Raw genomic sequence first — 19,641 nt, 5'->3', positions numbered from 1 at the left:
TTAAAAAATTTTAGATGATCCCTAATTTCCACAGTACTGAAATCTTCCTATTCAATAAAGGATTGTCTACTTAAAATTTTAAATCTACATCTGGATAGACAGTGACACAGAAGGGGAGAGATTCACTCTTCCTCATCTAAACAGCTTCTGCAGAAGTAATGTGTTTGCACAATCATCCTGCGGGCGTGCCTGTCTATTAGGCAATACCCCGTTAAAACTAAAATCAATGTGCTAAGACTAAGCTTATTTTGGCTTAGCAGAGATTCTGTGCGTTAAACATTCAGAGTCGGTCGCAATTGTCGGGCGATTCTGCATGTGGTTTCATTACACCATCTTTTATTCGCTGTTCTTACAATTTCCTCAAGAATGAGTAGCCTACATGTTTGTAAGGGTATGCATATGTCGTTGTCTGTACACTCATCGGTCAATTTGGTGCCGAGTCTCGCCAGTTCATCGGATGTGCAACATAGTGTCACAGTTTCCATTATTACCATCAGTTTAGCCTGAAAGGCACTACAGTAGCATAGTCAACCATTCCAGTTTTTTCTGCTTTTATAGTAGTATTTATTACATTTATTTGCTTACAAAGTGCTGATATTTGGTATTTTCAGTTAAACTTTGAAGCTTTCTGTATTGAGACTTATAAATTTTTTTGAGTTTTGAGCCTTTTAGGGATGTTAAGTGTTTTTTTTTTTAACACTCAACTTAAATGCGTGTTTTTAGTGCACTATTTTTACATAATTTTCTTTATTAGAAAATTGTAATATAAATTTTTTCAGTTTGAGGCAAAATAGGCCATCATTCTTTTCTTATTACCTTCTAAGTACTCTATTTTGGGCATGTCAGCCTCTTTGTGGTAGCTTCGGAGATCCCTTAACGAGATGAATTTTTGGTAGTGTGCTTCTAGGCGCTTTGATTGTTCTATGATTGTTCTATTAAGCCTTCCTCATGATGCTTCCTTAGTCATCCAGATGCAAGAGTTTAACTAAGTAGGCGGTATGGCTTGCAGATAAAAAATTGTATTAAATAAAAACAAAGATTTTGAGGGATGGAAATATTGGTTTGACATTTACGCGCTCAATTGCTTGATATGCTCAAATATGATCCGTTTGCAAAAAATATAAATTTTCCCATAGAATGATTAATTTTGCGCCACTTATACCTCAGTCAGAAAAAATTTCTTACTTCATATACACAAATATATATGTCTCACAGGTTTGACTGCCGTTCTCTACTCTGGCTTGAAGCCTGAAATTTCGGTTTATTTATTTTATTTTATTATCTCTTGTTGTATTTTTGAAAGTCAAAAATCGCCAGTTTATGTTGCTTTTTCAAATTTGATAATTTTCATAAAAAATTTAAACAAGACGAATATCCTCAGCTAAATGCTTCATTTGCAATTCTTGCATACCTTAGAAGTTTATAGGACTGTTGCATATAAATTAGTTTCTATATTTTCGCCACGTCTGCGCATTCTTAGGCACTGACGTCATTAAAAATTGGGCATACAATTTAACTTTACGTCATCAAGTTTGTTTTGTTTGTCCATTTTGCACAAAAATATTTTAATTTTCTTTTCGCAAAATTGTCGCATTTTTGTCCATTCATGCACGATTATTCCGCACATAGCTATGCAAATGGATTTACATGTGGAAATATGTGTACATACATACATACACATGTACTTAGTAATACATAATTATTTTAAGGTAAAAGTCACGTTCGCTCATTTCACAATAACTTGGCCAACGTAAGCAGATTGCGGACGAAATGCTGATTTGATATAATTTTTATGCACAGCTATCAACTGTTTATGCAAAAATTTCCTTCTCATCAAAAAATGCTACATATTTCCAATAAGTTTGCGAATTTCATACTTTTCGTAACTTTTTTTTCGTATATATAATGTTTTTTTTAATTTATTATGTTTTTTTTTTTTTTGAGTTGAGTTGACATTGTGCTTGTAGCTGCACTGTACAGAAAGATTACATTTTACCAAATTAAAAAAAATTACCTACATATTACAAAAACAAAAAAGCACAAAAAAAATCAATCCAATTTTCCCTAACCAATTCTTTAAAATGCAAAATGGGAAAATTTCAAATTAAAATTTCTGCCATCAACTGTGTGTGACGTGCGGAAGGAGAAGAGTCCAAACAAAACAAAAAAGAAAAAACAAAAATACAAAATAAAAAATAAATTGTATCTACCACAATTTGCGTTTCGTGCGCCGTACAACAAATTTACCTTTCTCGCTTAATTGGCTTTTTCCCTTACACCAACAACCGTGGAAAAGAGTACTTCCAAACTCCGAAAAGTCAGCTACCCATCCCCCAGGAGTACGCTATGATCAGAAAGTACCGGGAATATTTATATAAAACAAGACAGAGTTAAATTTCAGGCAAATTTACGGGGGGCTTCCGTTGTGAACTATGGGAAGAGATCTACTGTTTTCATTGCAGAGACCTTGGAAAGTGTGTCTGTCTCTTCAAGACGCTGTTTTGCTGCCCTAATGTCATACTTAAATCTGCGTTGGATTTGGTATTTCGTGTCAGAGAGTTTGCTGGCTAATATGGTTACAAATATCCCCAGTTTGTGCCCTTCGTCCATTGACACACGTGATGTCTAGAACTTCTCTCCTAGTAGTTGTTACAAAGGTAGTGGTGTGACCTATACTACTAATATGAAGATTATTGCACATAATGAATGCAAAGATGTACTCACCGCGTTCGTTTGTGTCTAAACTGCCCTAGATATGATGGCGAGCATTTGCATCTATTCCCAGTACAAATGCGAGGCTTCCTCGACTGCACCTCTTTTAGGTAGTGATGGAGCTGGTTGCTCGGCGTCATTTGCTATGTAGGTCGAGGATGGTTTATCATTTCTTTTCACAGGGCTCAACTTATATGATGCCGTTATCCACATCGCTAAATTGTATCAATAAGTACGCATTAATACAGTGGGTTGCCAAATTATTAGGCACAGAAAATTGTTTGCTTATTTTCTTTATTTCAATGCATGAAATTTATTATTCTGTTTGGCATGTTTCTTTTGCTCATATTTCAAGTGGTTGCTGGAAGATCTAGGACGTAATTTTTTTTCTAAAATTCTTTTAAATATTATGCTACCCTCAGTCTGTCGAAAGCGCGTGTAAAACGAATTGAAAGATTTCAAGCAAAGTTATTTTTATAATATATTTGTGCTATTAAATATTGTTAAAATGTAAGTATTATTAATTTGATGCATTAAAAATAATTTTCTTTCATTAATTTTGTTATAATTAATTGTATTTATGAAATTTTTGATCTTCTAGCAAGGGTAACGGATGTGACGTTTCTCCCTGGAAAAAATCTGAAATAAAAACCCTTCTCCACCACACCACTCACTCCCAAAGGAAGATAGCAGAAATTACTGGTAGATAATAGAATAAAAATAAATTTGGACAAAAATTTGCCTCTATCGCTTAAGAGAAAAGGCAACAGCGGAAGAAAAGACGATAGAAAAATTAGAAACATATGTTTGGAAATTCGAAAAAAGCGGTAGTTTGTTAACCCAGCTAAGTCGCGAGAGTCTGGCATACCCGTTTCCAAAAGAACTGTTCAGTGAAGATTGCGAGAGGAAGGCTTGATAGGACATCGTCCAGTAAAGAAACCTCGCCTGACTGAAGCCATGAAGAGAAAGCGACTAGCCTGGGCTCGGAAACACCGCCAAATGACTGTTGAAGATTGGAATAAAGTCTGTTTGCCTACTAACAATTGATAAACATTAATTTCTGTACTATTTTTAAATATAACATTTTTTCAGGTGTGAATCTTTTGAAATCCTAAGCGATAAAAGTAGCTTCGTCAGAAGGCGACCAGGAAATACCACCCTGACTGCATCGTGGAGAGGGTTAAACATCCAATCGAAATAATGGGGGAGTCAGTTATCAGTGCCGAGGGTTTTGGACACCTCCACATTGTTCAGGGGACAATGAAACAAGACCAATCTAAAGAAGTGCTTCAGAATCGATTCCTGCCGGCGCTGAGTGAATAGTTTCAGAATGGTGAAGACTTCATGTTTATGCACGATTCGGCGCCGTGTCATAAAGGCAGAAGTTCTTGAAAGACCATAACATTCCAATCTTACCTTAGCCGGGCAATTCTCCGGATATGCACCCCATAAAAAATCTTTGGGAGATCACCAAAGCTGAGATTGCCAAAGAAAATAAAAGAAAGAAAAAAAGGTTTAAATAAAAGAAGGTGCCAAACAGTGCATGGAAATTATGCCGAAGCGCTTAGAAGCCCTTATTGAGGCTAAGGGTAATGCTACAAAATACTGACTCGTAAGAAGTAACATTTCCCCCAACACATACATTTTTTTTTTTTACTATATTAACCTTTTTTTTTTAATTTTTTATTATGTATATAATTTTTTAAGTTGTTGTTCTTATCATATTAAACGTAATTTAATTAAAAATTTCGTGTTTAATTAAATAATTTTAGCCAAGTACTCAACAAATACATTATTTTGCGATCGTCCCTCATGATTTGGCAACCCACTGTATGTTTTTTCACTAGAATGCACTATATGTGCTTACCTCTCTTGGTGACATAGACCAGTTTGTATTCCTTGCTGCCCAAACCGCAACCCGATCTTCTACGACCCATGGTTTTTGGATGAGCGCGCTATTCTATTTTCTTTCAGCGAGACGGAGGATGAGTGCGGCTTAGGCCGCCTTACTGTGGTGGGTATTGATCAGTACAATTCCCGTCATGGCTGATAAATGTTGTTGGTCAGGGGTTTCCTCGTCGGATGTGGCGAGATACTCTTCATCCTCCATAGCATCAGGAAGCTCGGAGTATTCCCCCCATCAATTTTAGGGCAATGCCACCTCGTCTTCCGGGGAGTTATCTAACGCGACCGTGGTCTCATTCACAGATGAGGTCGTATTTCCTCACAAACAAAATTCCCTTCGCATCCCAAAAAAACTGATGCTCTTTGCCGATTTCTGGACTCGAACCCGTTTCGGAGCCGAAGCACCAATTTCACACCACCCTTAAGCCTTTTCTTTCGATTTAGGATCATGATGATAAGCCCAAGTCTCATCCATAGTATATCCATGATGTGTTTGCTCCATGTTAGCGAATGTGGCATCCATTTCATACACAACATTCTGAAACCCAATCCATCAGTCAAAATATTCCTTATACTGCCCAATGAGATACCTAGGGCTTCTAATAAATTTCTTTCATTCACTCTAGCATTTCCCAATACGATATCCTGTATATTTTCTATTATTTCTGGTGTTGGTTCTGCTTTTGGACGTTGTTGACGTGGGTCGTCTTCAAAGCTTGTGCGACCATGTTTAAATTCAGCAACCCATCTTTCTATTGTTCTAATTGATGGCGAAAAGTTCTTGTACACTTTCAACATTAGTTCATAAATTTCCGTTGCTTTTAAACCTACTTGATTTTATCCATATGGAAAATACTGTGACACGTCGATACTAAATGGCTTGTAAACCAAGAATGAATTGACAGATTGAAATGAAAACTCACATACGTTCATGTGAAGAGTGTATCTACATAAAAGAATTTGTTAGTAGTAACGTCCTCTCGCATCGAATCGCAAAACTTATTCAAAAACCAATAACTTTCCAAAGACTCCTTATCAGGTTCCAGTTTGCTTTCGAGATCGCACCGTCATGGGGAACTGCGATCAATCACTTCTCGCGTGCACTCGCTATTTTCGTAATATATTTCTTTACCGTGATGTTAGTCGTCGGAGTGGCAAACACCTTCATTCTGTCTTTAACTGACTGACTTTTCTGAGTACATAAACAAAATCCGAGGTGTTATTTCTACTCCTAAGTAAGTACTCCCTTACTAAGTTTCCTACCCTTTATGAACAGCATTATTTGTGACTATGAGCGGTTCACTTCAAGGTTTCATAAGTTGCAGTAACTTTCAATGTTATTATTAATCAACCTATGTGGATTGCCTGAGTGATCCGCTAACAAAACTAAAAGTGTAATATTATAAATATTTTTCTATGTTAATCCTCCTTCCGAGCTTTCATGTAAGTCATTTATGTATTTATGTGAATCCCTGTTTAACACCTACGTATGTTCTGAATGTATTTGAAAATGTTAAGCGAATAGTATATAATATTTTATGATGTTTCCGGCCGAGTGGGAGATTGAATTGTTTTTTTTTCTCGAAAACTTGAAATTTGTTTTTTTAAATAAAATTTTTGGAGTCTTACCACGGAATTCCGAACATCCGAACAGACATAATTCAGACACGATCAAATCCAAGATACAAGACCAGACACAATTTAAAAAAATCGAGCGATTTCTTTTGGCTTATGCTCTTATTTTGTCTAGACTACTACTAAGGCTAAGTTGGCTAATAGGTCATACGTAATCTATTAGGAAGCCTAATCAAGGAACAAATACTAGTAGGAAAAAATGGAAAAAAAATAAACACAAGGGAAAAAGAAAGTTAAGAATAAGGAAATATTGCTGTTTGAAAGATATAATTAAGAAGAAGAATTCTTAAAACATTTAGCTGCACAGCTTTACATAACTTTGAAATTTTGTTTTCATGTATTATTTATTAGATACAAGCTGTACCCGGCGCGCGTTGCTACATCAACAACTAAAATAAATTTAAGAAAAATTACTTTAAAGAAAAATCAGTACATACCTTCTACTCAAATATGAACGAGACGGTATCAATAAAACGGTCCGCGGATGACATATGGCAAAAATAAATTTTTTGTTTTTTGGTAGGACTGTTATAAGCTTACATGGCAAATTTCAGCGTGATATGTCACATAGTTTGTTTTCTGTGCTACTGTAAACAAGTCAAGCTCGAGTGTGTTCTTCGAATTTAACGATGGAAATTCAAAGAATTTGTTTGAAATTTTATTATTCCAACAAAATTTCGGCTTCAGACGCCTTAAAAATGTTGCAGACAACCTATGGGGACTCTGCTCTATCGCGTTCACGTATTTTCCAGTGGTACAAATCGTTCAAAGAGGGCCGTACATCGGTTGAAAACTTGCCTCATGAACGTCGTCCAGCAACATCAGTAAAAGATGAAAACATCGGAAAAGTAAAGGAAATTGTGCTTGAAAATCGCCGTGTGACCGAAAGAGAGATAGCTAGTGAGCTGAGCATATCAAATGGATCCGTTCATACTATTATTCATGATGTCTTGGGCATGAAACGAGTGTCTGCGCGTCTTGTTCCAAAATTGTTGAATTTTCTTCAAAAATAATAACGCAAAACTGTCGCTTGTTCGCGATTATTTGAACAAAAATAATGTTAATATCGTTCCGCAAGCACCGTATTCGCCTGATATGGCTCCATGTGACTTTTTCCTGTTTCCCAAGCTCAAGTTGCCGCTCCGTGGAAAACATATTGAGACAATTGAAGTCATAAAAGAGAATTCGAAGAACACACTCGAGCTTGACTTGTTTACAGTAGCACAGAAAACAAACTATGTGACATATCACGCTGAAATTTGCCATGTAAGCTTATAACAGTCCTACCAAAAAACAAAAAAATTATTTTTGCCATATGTCATCCGCGGGCCGTTTTATTGATACCGTCTCGTTCATATTTGGGCATAAGGTAAATATTCATTCTAAACCATTTTATTGGTTTTGTTTACCTATTTCGAAAGAATTGTGACATTACAAAGTTTAGGTGTGGGATACACAATATTTCTTGTTTTTCAGAAGGTTTTCCAACGCGTGAGCAAGCCACATACAGCTGTCCATGTGAGAAGCATGGATTCTCAGAATTCATGGGGAGAAGTTGCTACTCTGCAGCGCCACCTGGTGGAGAGTGGCATCAATGAGCATATTCTACAAACCTTCTCCGTGGAAAAATACATATATATGTACCAATTTAATATAATATAACTAGTATGTGACCCCCGAAAATCGGGTGGGCTTTTTTCCCACGGAAAGTAAACAGCATATGTGAGACTTTTATATATTAAAAGTTATGATGATTAGAAAAGTGTATATTTTTATTCATATGTAATATGTAAGAACTTATGCATATAACATGCAAATATTTCATGAACAGATTAACAAATTTTAATTTTTATAATTTTCTGGAAATATGCTCATCAAAACCTTTCTTTTGATATATATTTCATATCTGTACATATTGTAGTTTAGTCAGAATAAGCGCCATGTTTTAAAATAATACTATAGATAATCGGTCCAGTAGTTTTTGAGTTCATCGAAGACATACAGACAAACATTAATTTTTATATATAAGAATATAATTTTTTTTTTCTAAAATCCTATAAAAAATAATCTTTTTAAAATATTCTGTTCTTGTTCTTTTTAAAATATTCGGTTCTGTTGTCTTCGTCTAAGTACCATCCAGATCCGCTACCATCTACTAGTTTTGGATCCGGCGATGTAGAAAGTGTGCTGAAATCCCGTTAATAGCTTCTCTGGACTCCGTTTAACTTGAGCCTGTACGCCGCCTTCATTGCTTCCTTTCGAATTTGAAGATCTAGAGGTTGCAAGTTCAGAATGATATTATTATTGATATTATTTTCTGTAGCCTGTTTAGGGGTTTTACTCTAGAATTAACCATTGTGGCTTTAATGATTTCTTGACAATGACAATGATTTCTTCTACTCCATAACTTCTGATAGAAGAGCACAGAGAGTCAAAGGTAGCATTGTCGAAAGCTCGTTCAATGTCCACAAACACATCAAGAGAGTACTCTCTTGTTTCCAGCCCTTTTTTCGATTATGCTAACGCACTCGTCCAGAGACGATTCGCAAGATTTTCCACTTTGATAAGCATGCTATCTGGCGTTGCGAGGGTTTCGACTTAGAACCCTCATCTTAATGTGCTTCTCCACCATACGTTCCAGACCCTTAAGCATAAACGATGTCAGGCTTAGAGGTCTGAAACTTTTTGGTAAAGCGTAGCTGTCCTTACCTGGCTTTGGGACAAATACAACTTTCACCAAACGCCACAATTGTGGAACATAAGCGTGCGCAAGGCATGCCATAAAGATTCTTTTCAGAGCCTTCATTAGTTGTTCTCCGCCCCGCTTGAGCATGATTGGGTAAATGCCATTGATTTTGAGTGGAGTGAGGTTTGAGCAGTGAGTCTAGCCTAGCCGTCCGGTCTCTTTGGAGGGCTTTGCATAACCTCGCTGAACTCTTCCGTGCCTTCAGTTCACTGCAGAAGGTTCTATAAGAGTCCAATTTAGATGATCTAATTTTCTTTTTATATATCTTCCTCAGCTTCGGTAGGCAGTCTAATCTCCTTCCAATTGAGTTTTAAGAGCTCTGTTAAGAAGTTTCCTGGAAGTTTTTCGGGGTTCCGGAGTTCGTAGGGGGAGGGAGAATGGAGTCGCAAGGAAAATAGGCCCAGACGACAATTGTCTCTACTTCTTTCCCCTCTAATCGATACCTTATTTTGACTGCAACTAAGTCTTGACAGCAGAATTGTCTTAACAAAATGTAATCAACCGCTTTTGACATAATAATACACGTACGTGGACGGACCTCTCCCTGTTTTATATACGATACACCACATCATTCAATCTTGTAATCACCTCATATGGACCCTCTTAGGACGCTTACGGTTTTGGAGAAATCTCTTTCTTTGCGATTTATAAAGAAGTACTAAACTGTCTTCGCTGAATCCTTCGGAGTTCACAGCACGATGAAATCTGTCCTTCATCTTGTAACTCTTTAGCAGCTGGGTATGCTGCCTCACATGATGGTGTAATTCATCCATGTCATTCGACAGTGTTTCCCAACTGCTACTTTCGTATATTGTAGGAGCGGCACCTCTTCTGAACGTTAAATAACCCGGAAGTCTTAAATTGTTTCCAAAGATGTTCCTAGCGGGTAATTTGTCAGTAGTTTCATAAACAGCTGAGCGAAAAGTTTTTTTTTAAGAGGAGGAACCATCGAAAGCTTCAGCCCGTCAGTGTGAGACTTTAACCCGATCTAAACCTCCTACCATCAAAGTACCCATCCCCCCGGTACTATACGTTCAAGTATTTCGTCGGAAGGTGGTTTGAGCATAGCACTCACCGTCACATACTGTTCTGATGCAAAATGCCTGAAGTTGCATCTGCTTATTACAACCCACTGTTAAGTCATTTTGAAGAGCCACCCCCTCCTACCATTTCCCTGTCTGTTACCATAGAAAAGTTAGTTTCTAATAGTGGTATCGTCAGTTTACCTGCATTTTCTTTTGTGGATAGGTATGTGGCTTTACGTTCTTATTTAGCTTTCGCGCATCCGCCTTGCCTGCTCGCTACGTCGGAGTTGCTGCAATATTTCGGCAGCCATGTGTTGAACTTTGTTCCATTTGTCCTGGCTCTTCAACATTAGTGGCACTGAATTCTCGGGTGTGATGCTGCTGCCAAGGCTGGTGCTCCAATGTTCGCATTATTCTGTCCAGAGCTATCGTCGCGGTCACAGCTTTGTTGCTAGCGTATTCCAAGTGGTCTCGGAAGCTAATTCCGTGATCCACCAAGACGCCTAAGTATTTTACATATGGCTTGGACTCGATAATGCTGTTCCCAACTCTGCTGATGAGTACGACTTCTGTTTTATGTGTAGCTAGTTTTCAACCGTTCGCTCCTAGCCATCTCTGAGCCTCTTCTATAGCTTGTTACGCGATATTTACTATCGCCTCGGGCTTTTTCGCGGTTACAATGATTGATATATCGTGCGCGAAACCAACGAATGATGCTCTTTTGTGTACCTTTAGCCGTAAAATGCCGTCGTACATGATGTTTCACAGGATATTTACGGATCCTTGTGGCACACCATCGTTGACCTTGTAGTCAACGACTCTGGCGTCGATGTTGTAGCGTAACACTTATACCCAAATGAATGACATTCGCGGAAAATAACTGCATTTTTTGTTGTTTTCATCAGTTATGCAAACATTTTTTTTTACACTTTTTAAATAGAGTAAACATCTTTTTTTGTTTTTTTTATGTGTGTGTTTAATAACTGTTGGCGCCTAATAGTCGTAAACAAGTACAGTAATGGAATGTGTGTATACATTTTTTGTTTGCTTTATTATTTGTTGTTGGAACTCTCGATCAAAGATACAATTTTAAATTTTTCTTCACTAAGCTAAGATATTCTTGACAAACTGTATGTACTTTTCGCAATTTGCAATTAAATATTTGATTTTATTGCAGGCAGTATCCATTTTTCCAACAACAAGAATACACCTGTATTAGCAGCTGTCGACGATTTACAGTTTCTAACAAACAAGCGTAACAAGGAACTGAATAACGATAAATTATCTGTTATAGTACCGTCTACGTCTACGGCAGCCATTCACTGCAACAATGTTTATCAGAATAGCGACTCTACTTATGTGAATGCGGAGCATAGCAATAGTGAGTTACGCGATGATTTAAGTCAGGTTCAACTTCATACTGAAAATACTACGAAGAATGCCAGCATCGAACGCAGTTTAACAGTTGCGGCCTCTGGAAATGATGAAAAAACTTATCTTAATACACCCATATTATCTAATACAAAGGAAGATAGTGCAGACTGCTTACAAGCAAATGGAAATGGCGTAATACGTAAGGTTCCCGAAAATTTAATTCTGCAAAACTCACCTTTACTGGAAGCTTTCACACTTACCGTTCAACCATCTCCTTCGTTAAGCACCTCCTCTGGCCCTTATATTCCCATAAGTGAATGTTTCTCAGGCATACCTAAATATGTAAGTAATTATTCGAATTACAGTAACTTAAACTGCTAATAATTCTTTGAATCAATATTTATGTGGGGTTCGTGGGATTTCTGCCGTACAAAAGATTGTTTCTTTTCTTACTTTACTTATACAGTTAGTAACATAAATAAGTATACAGGAGCCTTTCCTTAATATGTAATCGAAATATTTTACACATGGTAAATGTGTACTGGCGGCCGCCGTAGCCGAATGGGTTCATGCGTGACTACCATGCTGAATTCACAGAGAGAACGCTGGTTCGAATCTCGGTGAAACACCAAAATTAAGAAAAACATTTTTCTAATAGCGGTCGCCCCTCGGCGGGCAATGGCAAACCTTCGAGTGTATTTCTGCCATGAAAAAGCTCCTCATAAAAAATATCTGCCGTTCGGAGTCGGCTTGAAACTGTAGGTCCCTCCCTCAAGACGCACACCACAAATAGGAGGAGGAGCTCGGCCAAACACCCAGAAAGGGTGTACGCGCCAATTATATATGTACTGGGATAAGCTTTCATATGCGCCTTAATTTAGCTGTAAATTTTAGGTACCGTTATCCACGCTTTGCTTTGTCTTTGATGCCAGCGAAATTTATGTCACAAAAGTTAGTATACAGCAAACGATTGTTCAGTTAGCATAACATTTATTTTTACGTATTGATTAAAAAGTTAAAACTATTAAAAGGAAATAATTACAGGAGTATTAAAATTTAGGGAAGTAGGTTTTGTATTAATTTTTGCGACATTTTTAGTAATGGCACCAAAAGGAAAAGAGCTTTCTGATAATTTAAAAAAACTGATTATAATATATCACAAGGAACATAAATCATTGCGAGAAACCGGTCGTTTGAAACACAGGAGTTTTGCTACAGTTCAAAAGATTGTGAATAAATATAAAAATGCGGGAAGCACCACTAATAAAGAGCGTTGTGAGCGTCCGCCGCTCTTAAGTCCCAGAGAAAAAAGCTTAGTCGTACGGAAAATCAGGACAAACCCCAAAATAATTGCCCCCAAATTGACCGGCCAAATGTGACCGGCAAACAATTTAGAACCCAAACTATTCGCCGGGTTTTGCATAGTGTTGGTTATCATGGGCGCAATGTTAGGAAAAAGTCCTTCGTGAGTAGTGTCAATAGGAGTAAACGGATTCCATTCGCAAAAGATCATGAAAAATATGACCAAATCTTTTGGAACCAAGCCATATTTTCTGATGAGTGTAAGTTCAGTATCTGTGGATCTGGTGGCTGTGAACAAAATTAGGAGAAAAGTTAAGACGGAATTGGAGGGGGATCTGTGATGGTTTGGGGATGTATGGCTGCGAACGGGGTTGAAAACTTGGTATTTATCGAAAATATTATGGACCGATATGGTTATTTAAATATTTTGAAAAATAATTTAAAAGAAAACGTTTCGAAATCGGGCCTTGGAGGAACGTTTATCTTCCAGCAAGATAATGACCCCAAGCACACATCCAACATTGTACGAGAGTCGCTGTTATATAATGTGCGAAAACAGCTGATAACAACCCAATCGAACATTTATAGGTACATTTAAAGCGCCAAATACGTAAACATCCGATTACAAATAAGAAACAACTGAAAAACGTCTTTCAAGAGGAATGGAATAAAATACCACCAGCTGTAACTAAAAACTTCGTGAAATTAATGCCATTACGACTTAAAGCGATTGTAAAGTCTAATGGTTATCCTATCAAATACTAGGATTTGGTTTTAATTATGTTTTTGATTTCACGAATTAATAATATGATGAAATGTATACTTACTTTTGAGACATGAATTTTTATAAAGTTTAAAATAAAAAGCTATAATTTTGTTCCTTTTTAAAATTTTGTCATTATTTGGATTAAATATGATTTTTGTGTTTCATTCATGTAAATTTTTTTATTTTTATTTTATTTCCATTATAAATTACGATCTGTTAATATTAACAATAAGTAATTGGTGTTAGGGTTTGGAATTAAAATGTCCCTTTCCTTTGAAAGAGAACATTATTGTCTTTGGTGGTATTTAGATACAATTTTACTAATACTTAGTTTTCTATAATTTTACATTATTATATTTTATTTTATATAACAGTACGAGCAAGATCTGTGGGTGTTTTGCGCTTTAGTCTTCTTGGTTTAAGTTCCATTTCCGGTATCAGTCTCATCTCATGGTTTTTGTGCTCTAATAGTCGCAAGATGTGCTTACTGCTGCTTCATTTTACTGCTTCAGTGACAGTGTCTATGCTGAGGTCGCGGTGAATGTCGTCATTTTTTATGTACCAATTTGCGTTTGTGATTGTCCTTAGCATCTTAGATTGACTTCTCTGAATGATTTGTAGGTTTGATTTACTGGCAGTCCCCCAAATTTCTAGTCCGTAGGTCCATGTCGGTCTGATTATTGATTTGTATATCATTTGTTTATTAAGTAAGCTTAGGGTTGATTGTTTTCCTAGTAGCCAGTAGAGTTGTCCGAATTTGTTTTTCATCTCGTTTCTCTTGTTCAGTATGTGTTTTTTCCATGTGAGTTTTGAGTCAATCGTTATGCCTAAGTATTTTGCACTTGAGTGTATTTTTATGTCTTCCCCGTTAATTTGGATTGGATATCTTGCAGATTTTCTCTTCGCGTATATTACATGTTGTGTTTTGTCTTTATTGACCTCAATGCCCCATTTTTCAAGCCATTGTGTTGTAGCTGATAGCGTATCTTGCAGTGTTTTTGTTGCTTCTTCTTCATTGTGGTTAGCTGACATTAAAACTGTGTCGTCTGCAAATGTAGCTATCATTGATCCTCGAGTAGTTGGTGTTGGTATATCTGCTGTGTATACTAAGTATAGTATGGGGCCCAGTACGCTTCCTTGAGGTACTCCAGCAGACGCCGTCAAGATAACAGAGCACTCATCGTCATATTGTATGAAGAAGTGTCTATCAGTCATGTAGCTTTTAAGGATATTAAATATGTTAAGTGGTAAAATGGTTTTTAGCTTATATAGAAGTCCTTTGTGCCGTACTCTGTCAAAAGCTTTCGCGATGTCCAAATACACGGCAATGCAATATTTCTTCTTATCGAAGTCGTCTGTAATTTTGTTTACTTCTCTGTGAATCTGTTGCACAGTTGAATGTTGTTTTCGGAAACCGAACTGGTGTGTGGGGATAGCGTATTTTTGTTTTAGAATCGGGTCAATTCTGTCAAGCAGTATTTTCTCAAACAATTTAGAGAGGATGGGCAGCAAGCTAATTGGTCTGTACGAGCTAACAACAGTGGCGTTCTTGTTTGGCTTGGGTATCGCTATAACTTGTGCAACTTTCCATGCTTTTGGGAAGTATTGTAACCTAATTATTCCGTTGAGGAGGTCTCGTATGTAGTTTATTATAGTATCGGGTAGCTCCTTTAGTATTTTTCCATTTATTTGGTCATATCCCGGTGTCTTTTTGTCTTTAAGTTTCTTTATATAATATTTGATTTCTTCTTTTGTCGTGTTTTGTATTGTGTGGTCTGCATTCTCAATTGTGTTCGGCAGCTCAATGTCTTTATTATCCGTGCTATTTGTAAATATTGTTTTAAAGTGGTCAGCTAATGTTTCAGCCTTTTCTTTGCTTGTTCTAGCCCATGTGTTGGAATTTGTTTTTATTGGTGGCTTGTGTATGGTTGTTTTAGTGAGTTTTTTTAGTTGCTTTCCATAGGGAATAGTTGGTAGCTGTAGTTGTTTCGAGGCTGCTAAGGTACTTCTTCAGTTGATTGTCATTATGTTCTTGGAGAATTTTTTTGAGTTCTTTTGATGATTTGTTTAGTTTAGTTTTATCGGCTGGGTGTTTGGAGCGTTGCCAGTCTTTCCTGAGTTTGCGTTTTTGTTTGATTTTGTCTAAAATAAAAGCAGGGATTTTCTTTGTTATTAAGGTGTCTAATATTGGTGTCGATTGTGTTACTGCTTTTATTATGTTATCGTTTAAGTATACGATTGCATTGTCCAGTTCGGAGGATATAGCGAGGTGATGGTTTTTCTATCAGGTCTATCCTGGAGCGTTATTATTAATGGTGAGTGGTCTGATGATAAGTCAAGCATGATTTTATTGCAATGTTTTCATGAGTCAGGTTTTTCGTAATACAGAAGTCGATTAAGTCCGGAAGTTTTTTAGTGTCAGTTGGCCAATACGTCGGTTCTCCTGTGCTTAATATACTGTTGTTATTTGCCTTAATGGCCTCATATAGGTGTCTTCCTTTCGTGGTGGTTATCCTAGATCTCCATGTTACGTGCTTAGCTTTGTAGTCTCCCATTGCTAGGTACCGGTTTTGTATTATTATACTTGGGTGGGCAATAAACAGCTGATATATTTATTGAGCCAGTCAAAGTGTTGATGCAGACTGTAGTCGCCTGTATGTGTTCTACTTTATAGCCATCCATTTCTCCGCATTTTATTGCTCTTTTTATTATGATAGCTGTGCCTCCATGAGCTTTGTTGTCAGGGTGATTTGTATAATAAATATCGAAGTTTGGTATGTTTATATAGGTCTTCTCAGTGGCATGGGTTTCGGAGATGAGCATGATATCAATTGCATTGTGGGTTAAAAATATTTTAAATTCTAGTAAGTGGCGGTATAGTCCGTTAGCATTCCAGATAGCGATTATTAATTTATTGTTTATCAAGTTTAGTTACAAGCAAGGTTATGATATTCATCATGTTGGTCATTTGAGCAACTAGTTGTTTCATCATTTGTTTCAATTCTTGTAAGTCGTCTTGTTGTTGCGTCGGGTAAGTGTTAGTTGTGGGAGAATGCTGTTTATGGGTCGTTGATGAAGGCATATTTTTGGTAAGTGCTTCTGCGTACGATATTCCTGGGGTTATTTGTTTATTTGTGCCAGAGTTCTGATACTGATCTGTGGGTGGCGTTGGCGTTGCTGGTAGTTCTTTTTTACGGACGGAGGGAAATTTTTGTATTTGTAGGGCTTTGTAGACCATGCATCCTTTATAATTTGCGGTGTGATTTTCGCCGCATAGGTCACATTTAATTTCATTTTTGCTGGAGGAGTGATGGATCTTGCAGTTAAGGGTGTTATGTTTACCAGCACATTTTACACATACTGGATTTTTTGTGCAATAATTCTTCGCGTGGCCATTTTTGGCAGTTTGTGCATTGTCCGCTTTTGGTGAGGTGGCTCAAACGTGACTCTGCAGTGTAGAAGGGTTACTATTTTGTAGATTTCTTTGTTATTGTCTTGCTGTTTTAGTTCTATAGCGAAGAGAGGGAGAGGTTCTTTTGTGTTACTGCGTTGAATGTTGTATATGTTTAGCACTTCATGACCAAGTTCTGCTAGTTCCATTATGATTTCGTTTTTATCTGTTGCATGATGAACTTTGCGAAGTATTACTTTGAATACTCGTTGGTCTTTAGGTCTAAATGTGTAGAATTTTTTTTCTTTATCTTTTAATAGTTTTAGAATGTTTGTGTAGTGAATGCTTTCTTGTGGTTGGATTTTAACTTCATTTGTTGAGAGAGCTTTAAGTTCGTATTTTGTATCAGTTAGTGATTTAAGGGCTGTTGTTAAGGGGTTATACGCAGTTATGAAGCAAATAAAAGACGGGTTGTCAAGGATTTATCCTGAAGAAACTTATTTAATATTTTAATTTAAAAATTTTTGGCGGTTATAAAAGTATCCTTCAAGAACGTAACAAAATTTTTTATTTATGAAAATGTTGATTATAGAGCGCGCTGCAGGCGATTTCTGGAACCTCCTTTAAAAAAAGACGATTTTCGGTGTACATCGTAACTCAGGATTGGATTATCTGAAATCAAAAAACCAAACAAATTTTGTTAATATAATATATTAGATTATCTAGTAATTAATCGTTCGGCTAATCAAAATAGTGAATTTTCACAAAATGGCAGCTTTTAAAAGAAATGATTTCGATTTTTACGTTAAAATTTGGCCGTAAATTGATTATGAAATGGAAAATAAGTATCAGATTTACAAAAGGAACGATTAATTACTAGAAAATGTATCTTTAAAGATTGAGTTAAAACGGTTGACCGATCAAACAAGCCGTTTTCGAGATATCGTGTACACCGACTTGAAAAATGCCGTTTTGAAAAAAACACGTTTAAAGTTTCAATACCTACCTTAAAACGTGCCGAGGCATCTCTACATATTTAGGTATAACTCCGAAAGTATTGCTAAGATCTACTTCAAATTTCGTGCGTATACTTTTGAATATATGTACATTACAAAAATGCAATAAAAAAAATCGATTTTTTTGAAAGTCATAACTGCGTATAACCCCTTAATGCATGTACATTTTCAACGTTTTGCACATAAATGGGTGGTGGTTTAAGTTTGCGTTGTTCTGTTTGGATTTGTGGTTTTGTTTTCGGTTCTGTCCCACTGTCAGTATGTAGTTCATTCGTTTCAGCTTCTTGTGCTAGCAACTAAAAACGGTTGCTTGAATTAGGCTTGTCCAGCCAGTACTCTTTGAGTGTCTTTTGTACAGTGTTTTGAGTTTTGTTTTTATGTTTTTTATTACTTTTCATCTGTTCGTTTGAGTTGTTTGGGGACTGTCCGTCAAGGTGTCGTTTTAGGTGTTCTTGCTTATTTGGTTCTTTGGGTGTAAATATTTTGTACTTGCGATGTTGTGGAAGTTTTTGAAGTTACTGCCGAAGAGCAAATCAGATGTACCGGGGAACATACTGATATTGTAGCTGCTGTGTTTGCTGTTGTTGTTGTGTTGGTTGTTGATGTCATTGTGAGAGGAAGAGTGGAGAGAGCGACCTGGCGCCTATCAGGCGCGTTAAGGCAACTGTTACCTTGGGTGTGGCTTGGTGCGTGGGAATATGTGAAATATGCATTATTCACTTTTGTTTTTGTTTGAGGCTCTCGCCTTAGAGTTTGAGCGTTATTCACGCTCATTTTTTTTGTTTTTTTTGTTTTTAAGATTTGTCAGTTAGCAACACTGAGTAAATTTAATTTATGCAGAGGCAGAAAAAGCTTGCATATTTTTAGGCCGAGCTTATTGCAGCTGGCTGGGTTCGATTTTTGTTTTATTGTTTTGACGCCTTTGTTTGATAGTTTTGTTATTGTTTTTTTTTTTTTGTTTTTTCACTTTGCTCAAGCTCTGAGCGCCAATTTTTAATAAGGAAAATTTACGTTTATTGCACACTATTTGTATGTTATTTTATACACCACCGATTACGAAAATTTTCTTTAATCGGGTTTGCACAAGTTTTTATTTTTTTACCACTTTATACTCAGGTAATTTTTCACATAAAAAATTCACTGATAGATTCACTTTCGGTTAGGTTAAGGGTTGTAAATAAAACACAATTTTGTTATAACTTAGGTTGTCTGAAGGGATCGATTGGGGGAAAATTGAAAACGTGTCCGGTGTATAATTACTTCTGTTACTAACTGTATGTATGTATATAAAATTTTTTGAGTTATACAGTAGCAATTTTATACAGGAAATTTTTAGTTTAGTTTAGAAACACGCAAAATAAAAGAATAACCAGGCTCGATGAAGTAAAATAGAGAGTGAGTTTATTGAACAGTTTGCTTATTCATAAGTAACGGAGAATTACATTACATATATGTACATACATACACTTGCCAGAAAAATATCTGTACACAAATAAATGAAAGCAACAAATTAAAAAAATTCATTGTAAAAAGAACTAAAACATTTTCAACTTTTATGAGAAATGTTAAGTCAGTAATTTTTCTACGATTTTTATCAATTTTTTTGCTAAGTACATCTTTAAAAATTAAATTTTACATAACAAAAAACTTGACTTCAACAAAGCAGAAAAAGTCTCCGTACATTTTTTCCTAGGTTAGGTTGGTATGGTTGCCCAGGGAGTGAGCACATTTGGACAAAGAAAGATTTGTCCTTTGTGATACCATTATGA

The 19,641-nt window shown here is 36.4% G+C and overlaps 1 protein-coding gene across 2 annotated transcripts in view; it reads left to right on the top strand.

Annotated features, from left to right (window-relative positions):
• Positions 1 to 19,641, top strand: part of LOC128861171 (protein daughter of sevenless) — a 74,773-nt gene that overhangs the window by 28,948 nt on the left and 26,184 nt on the right. For both annotated transcript variants that reach the window (XM_054099097.1, XM_054099098.1), the window contains exon 3: positions 11,201 to 11,739. In XM_054099097.1, coding sequence (XP_053955072.1) covers positions 11,201 to 11,739 — 539 coding nt within the window. The remainder of the gene's footprint in view (positions 1 to 11,200; positions 11,740 to 19,641) is intronic.

The sequence above is a fragment of the Anastrepha ludens genome, chromosome 4, assembly GCF_028408465.1.
Source record: "Anastrepha ludens isolate Willacy chromosome 4, idAnaLude1.1, whole genome shotgun sequence".
Lineage (NCBI taxonomy): Eukaryota > Metazoa > Arthropoda > Insecta > Diptera > Tephritidae > Anastrepha > Anastrepha ludens.
Note: the sequence above shows the minus strand (reverse complement) of the source record. Positions and strands in the feature narration are given on the sequence as shown.